Here is a 14906-nt window from a genome sequence, read left to right on the forward strand (position 1 = left end):
ATATATATATATATATATATATATATAAAATTGTATTTTGCAATATTTTATTAAATCTCGTGTGTTGGAACCACATTAATCGCATCGGACAGTCTTTATTGGTGACGATAGAAACGGACATAACAGAGGCGATACTTAAAAATGCCTAAACCATGCGGAAAAAGCCGTTTCCGCGGTTTTAATATAACATTTCGCCCTGCCCCTTTCAGATGCTGAACTATCCGTCTTATCCATCTAATGAAATTTTTATGCATCTATACTCCAAATGCTTGAGGTTTATAATTAAATATTTCAACGCAAAGATTATTTTTTCTGAGTTATGATAGAATACAAAGTTCTACTTAACCTACGGTACAGCCATTCCTTGATTTGACGGTCCCCACAAAGACTCTTACCGTCTGGTGCTGCTGTCTTCTCTGCTACTACTGCTCGCCTGTTTCAAACAGTAGTGTAGTTGTTATTCCTCCTGATTCATGTGATTGGGATGTTCACAGAGGAGAGCAATGCTGGATGGTTGCTTATTATGCAGCGACTTGAGAATATTTAATTATTCATATCCGCCACTGCACAAGAGGACAAGCTAAACAGAACACACTAAATTCTCTACCATACAGACATTAAGTTAACAATATATTTTTAGACTGAGGCACCAGAGCAGTAGGAGTAAATCCACAAGAAGGCCAGGACATCATACAAACTCCACACAGTGCGGCTTGGTTGAAATCGAATCCATGGCCTCAGGGCTGTGAGGATTACCACTATGCCACAGTTCCGCTCATTGGCATTTAAACTTGCTCAAACAAGAAGTATTGTGGATTATACAATTGAAAACCACAGGATCTTACATTTTCTACAACAAAATTTATATATTTCCTCAACAACTCATAATCGGCCATGGCAAACTTAATGCAGGCTATAAGCTCTATATCTCTAACCTGACGTACATTTATGTCAGACAACAATGCTGGTGACAACCGAAGGGTGCCCAGAAGGGGCAGGAACTGAAAGTGAATACAGTGTACTGATTGCACAAGTGCCATCAACATGAATTCTTTGGGACCCCAGAAATATATTTAAATACTATTTATAACAAGACTAAAATGCAAAATATTAAAAAATGTACTGTTGTTATCTATGTCTATCTATGATATTTTAAATAAATAAAGATAACTTCTTATTCACTTCGGCAGGATGGTACCTTAACAGTAATCTGTTAACCAGTCTACAGTGGCATATATCGTATAGATATTAACATAAGATCCTACAGGGGACTACCGTCACTTTGTAGTTCTTCTATTAATAAAGTCTATTATGATCACAATTATGAGTTAAATGTAAGCACCCTTATAAATGAATTTATAGATCTAATTTAACCATATAAAAATTTACTCTCTGCTATTCATAAGAAAGATGTATATACTATCCTAGTATTGTATAGACTTTACACACAAGAGAGATAGAGCGAGAGCTCTATTTTGCTCTCTTCTTACTGAGCCCAAAATGCTTTTCAGTAAACTACCTTCAAATAGTTAGATATCATTTTTCCCTTGTCACAGGAATGTGGCATCGAAGACCCTTTGCAAATCAGGTCCTCATTTAGTCCATTATGTTATGTCATCATGGGAATTTCTATATCCCTAGTAAGTATACCTGGGTTGTAATTTATTTGAAAAAGAAATACTGCCTGTTTCTTATGCAGTGAATCACAGATAGAGCTTCTACATATTTGTTTGAGTCTGGGGGGATTGCTAACCGTGACAATCAGTGAGAAAGATATACTTCTTATTTTATGTATAACTATCCTGAAATTGTGGCTCATTGTCTAAGTGTTTCTGCTGTAATTACACTTTCACACTGATAATTTTTGTTTATGCCCCAAAACTCTGAGGCTTTTCAAAAGCTATTGCCTAGGGCCATGAGACCCTAGGCAAGATACTGGTTTGGGGACCCCTCCTCCGATTGGTTCATACCTCTGTCTTTACTTAAGCTATACACACCTATCACTATTCACAGGTCACTCTGATATCACATACCTGATACACACTGAACACTATACATTGGTCACAGCGATATCACACACCTAGTACACACTTACATGCCCGCGCTACCCACTAGCTTTTCTCTCAATTGCCCCCAATACCCATCAGCTTTTCCATCACATGCTACTGAGCCCAAAAACTTTGCTATCACATGCCACCCCCTGCCCACCAACTTTTCTCTCAAAAACCCCTCTGCCCACCAACATTTCTCTCACATGCACGCTGCTGTTCAGCAATCTTTGCCTAACATGCCCATCTGCACACTAGCTTTCCTCTCTAAAGACCCCCAGCCACCAGCTTTCCTCTAACTTGCCCTTCAGTGTGCCCCATATTACCCCTTACCAGATTCTCTTCCAGTGCTCTCAGCTACACAGGAACACTCAGCCTCAATCACACATGATCAACAGACAATAACTTCTCCGGGACAACATTGTTTGCTGTAGTGCAGTGGCTGAGCGCTAAGCCCTCACCAGCAACACACACTCCTTAGCACTTTAGAAGTATATATGGAGGACGAGTCACACGCATCCTTAGAATTGAAAGGGTTCAAATAAAATAATATTTAATTTACTTTTCAATGGATATGGCATATATAATTTCTGTGGGTCCTTAACTCTCTATGAAGGAACTTGAAATAACCCTTGTTTAGCAGCAAGCGGATTTACCCATACCTGCCAACTGTCCTGGTTTAGGCAGAAGGGTAGGAAGTATATCCCATTCACCGCTGCTTTGCATAGCCATGGTAAATGCTGCATTTACAAATTGCTTTTATAGGATTGGGGGGTGCCCCCATGGTTCATGACTATGCTCCACTTCTTGTGCACATGCCCCCTTCTCGGCGTTGCATGCACATTTGTCCCAAATCCCCAACTTAACAGGCTCTCAGGTAGTGCAGGGATGAGTCACAGACCCTTCAATAAACCAGATATTCTGCTGAACCCTTCTTTAATCTAATATTTTGTCCACAGTATATTCAAGAGATCCATCAAGGTGGAGGTGGAGCCTTGGAAGAAGTTCTACTAATGGTTCTGTAAGCCGGTTTCAGCAAAGCACAATGGAAAACGTTAGGAACCTAAAGAGTTATGAGCAAAGCTAACTGTACTGTGGCTTGGTTAATGCTTTTGATGATCTTATATGGACAAATAAACCCAGGTCTCAATTTAGTAGTATTTTGACAAATGTGGAATTTAAATGGTCTGTGTTGTTTTGTCAAAACTTTTCTGGGCTTGGACAGCAGTTTGGAGAAAGGCCTTTTGAACTCTCCTCCAGTCTGATTTAAGGATTCTGGCAGTATCACAGATCTCAGAAGAGTTTGCATGATCAGGAATAGCAATTGGTCTTCGGACGAACCCCATATTTGCAATAGAAAGGTGATATTTCTGAGGAGTATCCTGTGCTCCCCTGCGTCCCGGCCGTCACATTGACGACCGGGACGTCACTTCAGGGCATGACCCCACGGTTGCCAAGGCAACGGTCAGATGCTTGCTATTAAGGGCCACGTCCCGGTAATGCAAGGAAGCCGGGCGCGTGCACAAGCCTCCTCACCAGCCTGCGGGCTAAATAATTGAACTAATTATTATGCTGGGGCTGTGGATACTTGCAGAGCTAGGCTCTGATTTGCGGCCATTAATATTTAAGGCAGGGAGGGCTTAGCCTCCCTGCCGGTTATAGTGTCCTAGTTGTGTACTATTGCTGACCTGCTCTGGATACTCTGATTGCTGGATACTTGTTGTGACCTTCTGCCTGTTTACAGGACCTTGCCTGCTTGCCTGTGACCCTGACCTTTTGGCCTGTAACTTGGATTCTGCTGTTCTGCTTGTGACCCTGACCTTTGGCGTGTTTTCTGACTATTCTACTCTGCAAGTGGCCCCTGACCTTGGCTTTCGTCTGACCATCCATCACCATCTCCGCTGTCTCCGGGCCTACGCTCCGGTTTAGTATAACGAACCTACACTACATTGGAGTTAAGTCCTGGGGGCATCCAAGTACCTGTGAGCGCGTCTAGCTCTACGGGAAAGGCGGCTGCTATAGGTGAAGACCTCTGTCTATCAGTTCTGCAGGTTCGTTATCTGACCAGACAGCCGAACAGTAACATAGAGAGTTAGTATAAGCGAATTCAGCCCATGATAGAGGTTCTGCCCAATCATCCTGTAAAAGAGAGACATAGCATCTTAAATATTGCTCCCTGGTTTGATTAACTCTCTCTCTACCCATTCGTCTCTGGGTGATATGCAGGCAAGAAATTGAGATTTATCCCAAGCATATAACAGAAGGCTTCACAGAAACAAGCTGTGAATTGTATGCCCCTGTCAGGCACAATATTTTAGGGATGCTGTGGAGCCTCAGGATATGCTGGAAAAATTATGGGTCTAACATGTTAGCAGTGGGTAAATGAGACAGAGGTGCAAAATGGGCCATTTTTATAAATCTGTCAATGACTACCCAAATAACAATAAAGCCTTTAGAAACTGGAAGTTCACCAACAAAATCCTTGGATATGTGTGACCATGGATGTTCAGGTAATGGTAATGGATTCAGCAGACCATAGGGAGTTACTGTGGATGGAAGGATTTGTATCAGGAATGCTCTCATGAGAAGGCAGGAAGTTCCTAGAGAAAGCTCCAGGTGTGATATTTTTAGGATGGATAATAAGGAGGTGCTAAATTACTATGTCCTAAATTTATTGAAATAGTTGGTATTAGGCTGAAAATCTAATGGAGTTCTGCACCTCCAAGAAGAAAAAATCATATAGTAATGGTGAAGATGGCACCACAATAACAAACCAAAAAATTCAATATATGCAAGAGAATATGATTAAAAAACACGTCCATAACAGCCATGATAGGAGACCCTTGACATTCTTGGAGGCTGCCCAGAAATTTGAAACTATATGGACCTATCTGATACGGTTTTTGCAAGCGCGACATTATATAAGTGGGGTACTTCGAACATTCTCTGGTTGTGATTGGCACAATCCATTAGACCCAGTATTGTTTTCCCCACCATCCAAACGTCAGGCTATTACCATTCACTGTGGTGCATTAAGGAATGTAATGGATTATTCTGCCCTTCTGACTGGCATTTCTCACTGGTTGTCCTAATTTGCCAGAGAGAGTAAGAAAATATTACTACATACCATTTATTCTTGGACACGGTTCCACGCCCATGTGACTCATGGCATTCCTCCTTTACTCCCCACAGGCCACTCAATCTCCAGCGACAGTCGTGAGGAGATGTAACGGTACTTTGAAATTGCGGTCACCTGACCACTGTTGTATAGTTCTGATTAGGAGGCTTGTTCCTAGTGCGATATGATCTCCTGAAGCCTCCCGATAGGGGCTCAGCCTCTGAATCTGTGGAATAAACACCTAAGACTCCAGGCAGAAGTCATGGGTGCCATAGTGTACTGGTGAGCATTGTGTGCGCTAAGGGAATAGGGGCTGCTATTGGAGAAGCGCATGAGTCGCCTGAATGTAGGTGTTGGTCCTAGGGCTCAAGTGTGTGTTGTATCACAATTAGTGAGAGCTATGGGTAGTTTTACACTACTTTGAGAACAAGCACAGAATTTAAATTTTTGGTTTCCACGTCCCCCTCATCAAATAAAGGCACCAGCCCTGCATTGACCAGTTTTGAGAAATGGATATTAGCATAAAAGAAGGAACACATGCTGGTATATAATTTATTGTTTATTTTACAGTACTGGTGCTAGTATGTAAATAATTGAAACATGGACAGCAAGGCCCCTCTAGATATTCTACAACCTGTCCAACAGCACATTTTATATTTACTTAGCAATGGTACAAAAGCCTATCTGTCCCAAATTATATGTAATCTGGAGGGGTAGAATAAAAATAAAAAACATTATTTCCAGCAAAATCCAAGTAGTGTGATACAAATTGAAAAATAAAAAAATATTTTCCTAAATGACAGATGCACCGAGAAAGTTACATAATGTTGAGGTTGTACTTTCTACTGAGCTCCAGATAGTTTAGAAGTATAACTATTAGCGCTAAGAAATCACATATGCTTATATTTATAGTGTGGCGTCACTCTGTGGAGAACTAATAGCGGTCCTGGGGATCATGGGCATGGGCATATACGGGGCACATGCTGCTATATGGGACCATATAGAGCATACCTATAAGGTTATATGGTGGCATATGGGGCTGCATAGTGTCATTATGGTGTTATGTGATTGGGCATAGACCCTAGGAAAAGTTTCAGTCTACCTATAGAATCGTTAAGTATACCCTGTATAGACATTTATAGGGCAGTGGGACAGAGGCACACACGGGCAAGGGGACAGAGGCACACACGGGCAAGGGGACAGAGGCACACACGGGCAAGGAGACAGTAGCACACATGGGCAAGGAGGACAGAGGCACATAAGGTCAGGATGGCAGAGGAACACATGGAAAGGGAACAGGGGGAGAGGCAGAGTGTTCATTGCTGCTCTGCTGTGTAATGAGTCAATGAATGACTCAATTGCAGATTCTGGGTAAGTCTTGAGATGTGCAGCAGCTAGCAGCATTGGATTAATTAATTAAATTAATTATGCCTGTGGTTGCCGATAACATTAAGTGGACTAATAAGGTCTCATTCAGAGACATTGTTAACATTTATGTCTGGCCACAGTGGCGCCCCCCCAGAGCATGGCACCTGAAGCAACTAACGGAAGTGCCGGCCCTGGGCATAGGGATGTACTTTATGTTATTAATATATTCACATTTGCATCATACCAAACAAGCATATCTTTTCTATTATGCTCTATTAAGTCTTAAATTAACCTTTTTGTGCCATAGTACCAAGCAAGTCACACGTCTGTAATGTAAACACACACACTTTAAAAAAGGTATTCACCACCTTGGACATTTTCACATCTTGCTGTGTTACAACATGATGGATTTATTTTAAATGTAGTGTTTATTTACACTAACCAACACAAAGTACTCGATAATGTGTCAAAATCAATGTAATCCAACCATTTGTCCAAATTATTTGCAAACAAAACACTGAAAGAAATGGTTGCATTAGTATTTCTTCCTTGCTATATCTGTACTAAATTACCTCTGAAGTCACACTAAGTTTATTGGAGACCACCTGTGTGCAGTTAAGGTGTGTAACTGGTTACAGCATAAATGCACCTGTAGATGAGTCCTCCCCCAGGTACTTAGTGCATTTCCAAGGAGAGACTACAAAAACTACATTGAAGACAAAAGAACAATCCAATCAGATCCAGGATTGAGGCGATTGAGAAGTACCAATCAGGAAAAGGGTACAAGAAAACATTGAATATACCCTGAAGTATAGTTAAGTCCATCACAGAAATATGTAGGATATATGGAATAACTGTGAATCCGACTAGAATAAGCTGTCCCCCAAAACTGAGTCTCTGGGCGAGAAGAGCTGTAGTAAGGGAGGCCAATATAAACTCTACAGAGTTACAGTCTTCCATGACAGAGATGGGCGTAAATATGCATAGGATAACAATTGCACCCTCGGTTTATAAGTCTGGGTTGTATGGGAGGGTGGCAAGAAGAACGTCCTTGTTGAAACAAACTCACATCAAAACCCGGCCACAGCTTGCCCAAATACATGTGGGAGACATCACCATGTAAAGGAAGTATTCAGCCTCAATGCTAAGAACTATGCTTGGCGCCAACCTAACACTGCACATCACTTTGAAAACACCATCCCTACAGTGAATAGTGGTGGCAGCGTCATGTTATGGGGAGGCTTCTCTGCAGCAGGCACTGGAAAGCTCATAAAAAAAGAGGGGGAAATGGACAGAGCAGAGTACAGAGAAATCCTGAAAGAAAACGTGTTACAGTCAACAAGAGATCTTGGATTTGGAAGATTTATCTTCCAACATGCAATGACCCACAGTGGAGTGGCTTACCACCAAAAAGGTTAATGGCCTGAAGTGGCCTAGTCAAAGCCCAGGTATCAATTCACTTGAACATCTGTAGCATCCTTTAAAAATTGTGGTCTACCAACGATCACCATCCAAATGGATGGAGCATGAGCAATTTTGCCGAGAAGCACAGATAGACACTTACCCAACTAGAGTATTAACTAGGGGGGTGGTAAATACGAATGCATGCTATTGGACCAGACAAACTAGCCTTTGCTCCTGCATCAACGAGCCTTGGCCGCACATGACCCTGTTACTGGTTCACCTGTTGTCTTTGGACCACTTTTGGTAGGTACTAACCACTGCATACACCCCACAAAACCTGCCGTTCTGGAGATGGTCTGACCCAGTCATCTACCTTTCACAATTTGACCATTGTCAAAGTGGTTCAGATCCTTCTGCTTGCCCATTTTTCCTGCTTCCAACACATCAACTTCAAGAACTGAATTTTTACTTGCTGCCTAATATATCCCACCCCTTGACAGGTGCCATTGTAACGAGATAATCAATGTTATTCACTTCACTTGTCAGTGGCTTTAATGTTGTGACTGATCACCGTATATACACATATGCTGTAAAAGTAATGCTACATTTTTTGTGGCGTGCTTCACACAGAACATTAATAAAGATACATTTTATATGTGCACATATCAACTGATGGGTTCACACTGTGAAAAAAAATATGTTTACTATCTAGAACATTTACAATAGTGCTAGAATACTCAGCAATTTTCCCAAAGACTTCATAATATTATTACAGATCCAACATACTGAAGGATATTTTCTACTTTGTATGAATTCTCAAATGTCTACTAAAGTTTGTTTTATGAGAAAAGCATTTACCACACTTAGTGCAACAATATGGTTTCTCTCCTGTGTGAATTCTCTTATGCAGAATAAGTTCTGATTTTGTTGTAAAACATTTTCCACATTCAACACAGCTATACGGTTTCTCTCCAGTGTGGATTCTCTGATGTTTAACAAGTTCTGATTTAGCTATAAAACATTTCCCACATTCAGCGCAACAATATGGTTTCTCTCCTGTGTGACTTCTCTGATGCTTAATGAGAGCTGACTGATGGGCAAAATATTTCCCACATTCAGAACAAGAATATGGTTTCTCTCCTGTATGAATTCGTTCATGTCTTTCAAGACTTTGCTTACTAATAAAACATTTTCCACATTCTGAGCAACAAAATGGTTTCTCTCCTGTGTGGATTCTCCGATGTCTAATAAGATGAGCGTTATGTGCAAAACATTTCCCACATTCCGAGCAGGAATATGGTTTATCTCCTGTGTGAGTTCTCCGATGTCTAATAAGATGAGAGTTATATGAAAACCATTTCCCACAGTCAGAGCAAGAATATGGATGATCTCCTGTGTGAATTCTTTGATGTATAATAAGATATGAGTTATATGGAAAACATTTACCACAGTCAGGGCAGGTATTTGAACAAGAATACGGTTTCTCTCCTGTGTGAATTCTCTGATGTCTAATAAGATGTGAGTTAGTTGCAAAACTTTTCCCACATTCTGAGCATGAATATGGTTTATCTCCTGTGTGAGTTCTCCGATGTCTAATAAGATGTGAGTTATATGAAAACCATTTCCCACAGTCAGAGCATAAATATGGTTTATCTCCTGTGTGAATTCTCTGATGTCTTATGAGATTTGCGTTGTATGGAAAACATTTCCCACAGTCAGAGCAAGAATATGGATTTGACTTGTTTATTTGGTTATGTTTTTCATGCTTCTCAGATATATTTGTCTGTTTCGAGAGTGTATGAATATCAGTATCAATAAAATTTTGTTGTTCACATGAGACAGGTTCCTCTTCATTATCTGATGGGTATTGAGTATGATGTATATAAGTATAAACGTCAATGTCTGTAAGATTTTCTTCTTCACATGAAACTGATTCCTCCTTAATAGAAATAGATCTATATTGTGTAGGATTCGTGCGTGTATAAATGTCAGTGCCAGAGAAATTTACTTCTTTATATAAAGTGGATTCCTCCTTAATATGAGTAGATGGATATTGTGTATTGTCTGTGGGTGTATAAATGTCAGTGTCTGTAAGGTTTCCTTTTGTACATGACACCATTTCCTCTTTAATATAAGTAGATGTATATTGTGCATGGTCTGTGGGTGTATAAATGTTGTTTAGGCTTCCTCCCTCATATGAAGTTGGTTTCTCAGTAACATTTTCCTTATAGTTGATCTTGTTTTGTTCATCTGGTGATGAGTATGTTGCAGTTTGGATATTTATAACACTGTGGTCCTCATTCATACAATCCAGAGAAGAAACAGGGGTGTGGGATCCTCCAGATATTTTTGCATCCTCAGTGAAATCTGCTGGGAGAGAAATGCATTGTGGGTACATGATGTAAAAGCTGGTGTGAAGGAGTGGACCGCTCCTGCCTCTTCCCCATTCTTTCCCTCCCCTGCGAAACTGTCCACCATACAACAGCGAGGTGCAGACTGGCACGAGCAGTGGCTGTGTCAGCCACGTATGCGCGCACTGCAGTCCCAGTACCGGCTTGGTATGTGTGCGCCTGAGATGCACGCGCACATACAGCTATGTTATTGAAGATATTGTTGTGAAAGTAAAAGATACCGTTTTATATATATATATATCCGAATTGTGATTGTGGGTTTTATACATCCTTGATACAGTAACTATTGAACAACAATTTAGTATGTCATTTAAGTAATTAAAGACTGGCGTCTAAATAACCCAAAGGAAGGTGAGGATGCCACTGAAGGGCAGAATTTTAGACTTGAAATTTGATGATAATATTATCACAGCGCTAGTATTTATTTTGTTAATGAATCATTTTATACTTTTTCCTAAAATTTCCTTTGCTGACGAAATTCAATTGTTGCTTTAACAACGTCAAACATATTATGCAGCGCTGTACAGAGGATATGTACACATCACATCAGTCCCTGCTCCATTGGAGCTTACAATCTAAATTCTCTTACACACACAATGGGGTACATATTTATCAAAAACTAATTAACCTATCAGTATGTTTTGGACTGTGTGAGGGCCCCAGAGGAAAACTACGCTATGAGTGCCATTGTGATGCCCAAGTACAGAACTATAAATGACATATATCAGACAGGCAGAAAAAGTGGGCAATTGCCATACAGTCCATGATAGAAGTAGGATGAACAGATTAAGAGTTCCAATCCACAATAATTCAAGACTATGGGCTAGATTTACTAAGCTGCAGGTTTGAAAAAGTGGGGATGTTGCCTATAGCAACCAATCAGATACTAGCTGTCATTTTGTAGAAAGCACTAAATAAATGACAGCTAGAATCTGATTGGTTGCTATAGGCAACATCCCCACTTTTTCAAACCCGCAGCTTAGTAAATCTAGCCCTATGTCTTGAAGTCTAGGATTCAGGCAGAGATAAGGCAGGTGAACCAGGAGTGTAGATCCAGGTCCACTTTGGGTTGAAAGTTGAGAATCAATAGAGAGCGAACAAGACTCAAGTTACATTTGAGGAGTTGCTGAGTCTGCCACTTGGACAAAGAAGAATCTGCTGGAAACATACAAGACTGCAAAGTAAAGTCCAAGAACTGCTACTACCTACTGGTAATCTAGTGAATGCAGAGTTTTCTTACAGACTTCTGCAAGACAATTCCCAGCTCATGACATCACAAAACTGAATCTAATATTTTGTTTTCACTGCAATCTTGCAAGTAAAAAAAATAATAATCTGGACACCGGATCCCAGTGCTAGGAAGCACGTAACTTGCTCAACTTGGATAGAAAATGTCATCAGAGACTGTGGAAGCATGACAAGAAGAGAAGAAGTCTTGCACCCAGCCTTTAATAGAACCAAATGTAATGAAGGGATCAATTCACACAAGGGATAATAAAAGACAAGCCGAATCCTGGCTACAAAACAACTAGCTAAAGGACCTCCAAAACATTGACCAAAGAAAAGTCGGGGAGACACTAAAGGACTCAAAATAAAATGGGCCATTTATGTTCACATTCGGAGTGGGAGTGTCTCAACAGTCTGACTTTTAGGATGGCATAACAATATATCAGGTGTGCCGCATTAAGGACATGTAAAGTAGAGATATATTTAATTATCTCAGGGGATAACATTGGAAGTGATAAGAGTAGTCCAAAAGAAATTGTCAAGCAGGACAAAGAAGAAGGAGCACTGGATGCCAACACCATTGTGTGAAAGGTGGACACTAAAGGTCAGGTCAAAAAGCCAGAATGAAAACAGGTGAGAGGTAGGAGACGGAGAGGGTGGTTAACTGTAAAATGTTCAAGAAGGGCCAATATTATTATTATTATATTATGAGGAGTAATAACCCATGGCTTTGGCAGTGAGACAGCCATTATTCAAATTAGTTCAGTGAAGCTTTGTGGGTGAAAACTTGACTGCAGAGGGTCCAGTAAGTAATTTATAGGGGGGAAGTGGAGCAGATGGTTATATACTAGTCTCTCCACAAGTTTAGAGATGGGGAAATGGCAAGATGGGCTCAGAGGTTTTTTGTCAGTTGAGATTTCAAGTAAATATTTGTTTTAGTTCAGAGGTGATAAGGACATGTCTTAGGTAGAAGGGAAATGTGATTAAACAGATACATCAACCTAAATTAATTCTGTATGCATGTTACAAGGAATTTAAATTTGTGGAAAAGTCACATGCTATATAGACAGGCAGGGCTGTGATTAAAGCTTCTCTTACCCAGTGAGGTGAGGGGCAGGTGATTGTCTATCGTCACTTCCTTGTAGAGACTTTTGTGTTCTTCTAAAGAGTCCCACTCCTGCATGACGAAATAGACAATGACATAGTAACCCGACACACCCAATGATACAGTCATCATCCAGACACATCCCTTGGTGGTTATTTCATATACGTAACAGTTTACATTAACTATTTAATCAGTCCTGGCCCCAGTGAAACTTACAATTTTCCCTAATACACAGACACACTAAGGTTAATTTTTGACAGATGCCAAATAACCAGTAACTTTTTGGAATGTTGGAAAAAAAGGAAACCCACGCAAACACAGAATATACAAACTTCCCACATATAGGGCCCTATATAAGTCCAATTCCCAGCAGTCACCTCTCCAGTCAGCAGCTGAATGATCTTGTTGGTGAGTTCTAGAATCCTCTGGTCATTGTTTCTCTCATGTATCAGTGAGTGAGGTGGAGGCACCGTGATGGGGCTCTGGGTCCTGCTCAATCCTACCGAGGCACGGGAATGGGTGCCGGGTGTCTTACGCTGTCCAGATGTCTTCACCACTGTGTAATTCTGCGTATTGAAAGAAAAAACAAACAAACAATCAGACCAAATAGGAAACTCACTTTACTGTATAAACCACCTTCCTGTCACTTTTAGTCAAGCTCAATGTTCACTCCATGCTAAAATCGTTAAAGCCATTTACAATTGATCTCATGCATTATCAGCATTGCTGTCATTGCTGAGAAGACACTGGTTAGCTTTGTTACTAAATGGCAGGTCTCCGAAAACATCAGACAAAATTGAATCCATAAAGACCCACAAAATTTTCCCATGAGTTTGATTATTAAGGATATGGTTTATCCTTAAATGCAGAGAAGGCCTGGCTGGTCATTCTCACTGCCAACACTTTGTACCTCAGGTCCTTTCATTCCAGGATTATCAGCCTCTTACACATGGCCTAATGCATACTTTATTCTTCTTTAATCATAATGCTCGTGTCCACAGTGGACCTTGCGGGGAAAGCACAGCAGCTTGGCCTGATGCAGAGTTGGATAAATGTGGGACGTAATTTACGATAAAAAAAAAAAGGCGCCTATAAAAATAGTGTGTTTACGTCGTTGGCATCGCCCAGCTCGTATACGCCAGGTTTACGCCAGGCAGACATACACCCACATATACGCAATCACACAACCAGCTCATTAAGCACAAGAGAAGTTTGTTTTGATAGCAAAAAATACATTCGCTATTAGGCTTGAAATTATATATATTATATCTTACTTGATATAATAATAGTATAATACAGCAGATATAATACCTCTCGTGTACGCATGAAAGTAGCAAAAAAATTGTAAAATTTGCCCGCAGAATCCTATAACATATGCATGGTCGGCTTCAGGGGTGCATTCGTAATCAGCATCTACATGCGCTCTTTGTAGATATGCACAGTGAAAATTTTCGGACATTACACGCTATGCAGACGTACATCCAACTCAGCATCAGACGCAAAGTGAAGATTATGGCTCTCGAGTAAGCAACTCTTGCTGGTGAGAGCAGATGTTGGTAACCCAACTAAAGCTACAACATCTATTCTGCTACAACATCTATTCCGACATAAACCGGAGCTGCCTATTGCTTCCAATGCAAACTGCTTCCTTCCACACAGATGGCATCAAGATGGAATAAGTGATATCTTTACTGAGTGACGGCTCTTCATGAGAGACAGAGGATCCTCTGATGAACAAACTAAAGACTTTTTTGACCACCTTAAACTGAGTTTTGATTCTCTGGTTAGCACTGATAAAGCTGCTGCATGACTGGCCCTGATCGAGGAAGGAAGCCGACCAGTCTCCCACTTTGCCATCAACTTTTGGACCCTAGCCTGGGCTTTCAGAGAAGATCCAGAGTCAACGTGCTGCGACCTCGTGGACACATATTAAGCACCGAGAAATAAACTGTTAGAGTAGGGACGAGTATGAATGAAGTTACCTTGAGGCAGAAGCTGAGCATCCAAAATGTCATCACTTTTGCCTTCTAATGTCTCATACATCCATGATCTCCACTGTATACTACCCAAGAAAATGGCCTTTGCTTTAGTCACTGATCGTGACATGAAGTGTATAGAGTGGCACCTAGTAAGGTTCATATGCAAACAACATTTATTTATTTTAGACTGATAGTGTTGTCTAGATGGCCTAAGCCAGGGTAATTGAGTGACTGGATCAACAGATA

The 14906-nt window shown here is 40.7% G+C and overlaps 1 protein-coding gene across 6 annotated transcripts in view; it reads right to left on the reverse strand.

The window, feature by feature from the left end:
- The window catches only part of LOC142159811 (uncharacterized), a 316766-nt gene that overhangs the window by 64132 nt on the left and 237728 nt on the right, over positions 1-14906 (reverse strand). Inside the window, exons 3-5 of one of the 6 annotated variants that reach the window (XM_075214572.1) lie at positions 13059-13247; positions 12675-12753; positions 5760-10305 (exon numbers count right to left, since the gene is read on the reverse strand). The exons of 4 other annotated variants lie outside the window; for them this stretch is intronic. In XM_075214572.1, the coding sequence (XP_075070673.1) occupies positions 8738-10305; positions 12675-12753; positions 13059-13247 (1836 nt within the window). In that variant the 3' untranslated portion in view covers positions 5760-8737. Of the gene's footprint in view, positions 1-5759; positions 10309-12674; positions 12754-13058; positions 13248-14906 lie in introns of those variants that run through there. One more of the 6 variants, XM_075214571.1, reaches the window with a different exon arrangement.

The sequence above is a fragment of the Mixophyes fleayi genome, chromosome 6 (genome assembly GCF_038048845.1).
Source record: "Mixophyes fleayi isolate aMixFle1 chromosome 6, aMixFle1.hap1, whole genome shotgun sequence".
Taxonomy (NCBI): Eukaryota; Metazoa; Chordata; class Amphibia; order Anura; family Limnodynastidae; genus Mixophyes; species Mixophyes fleayi.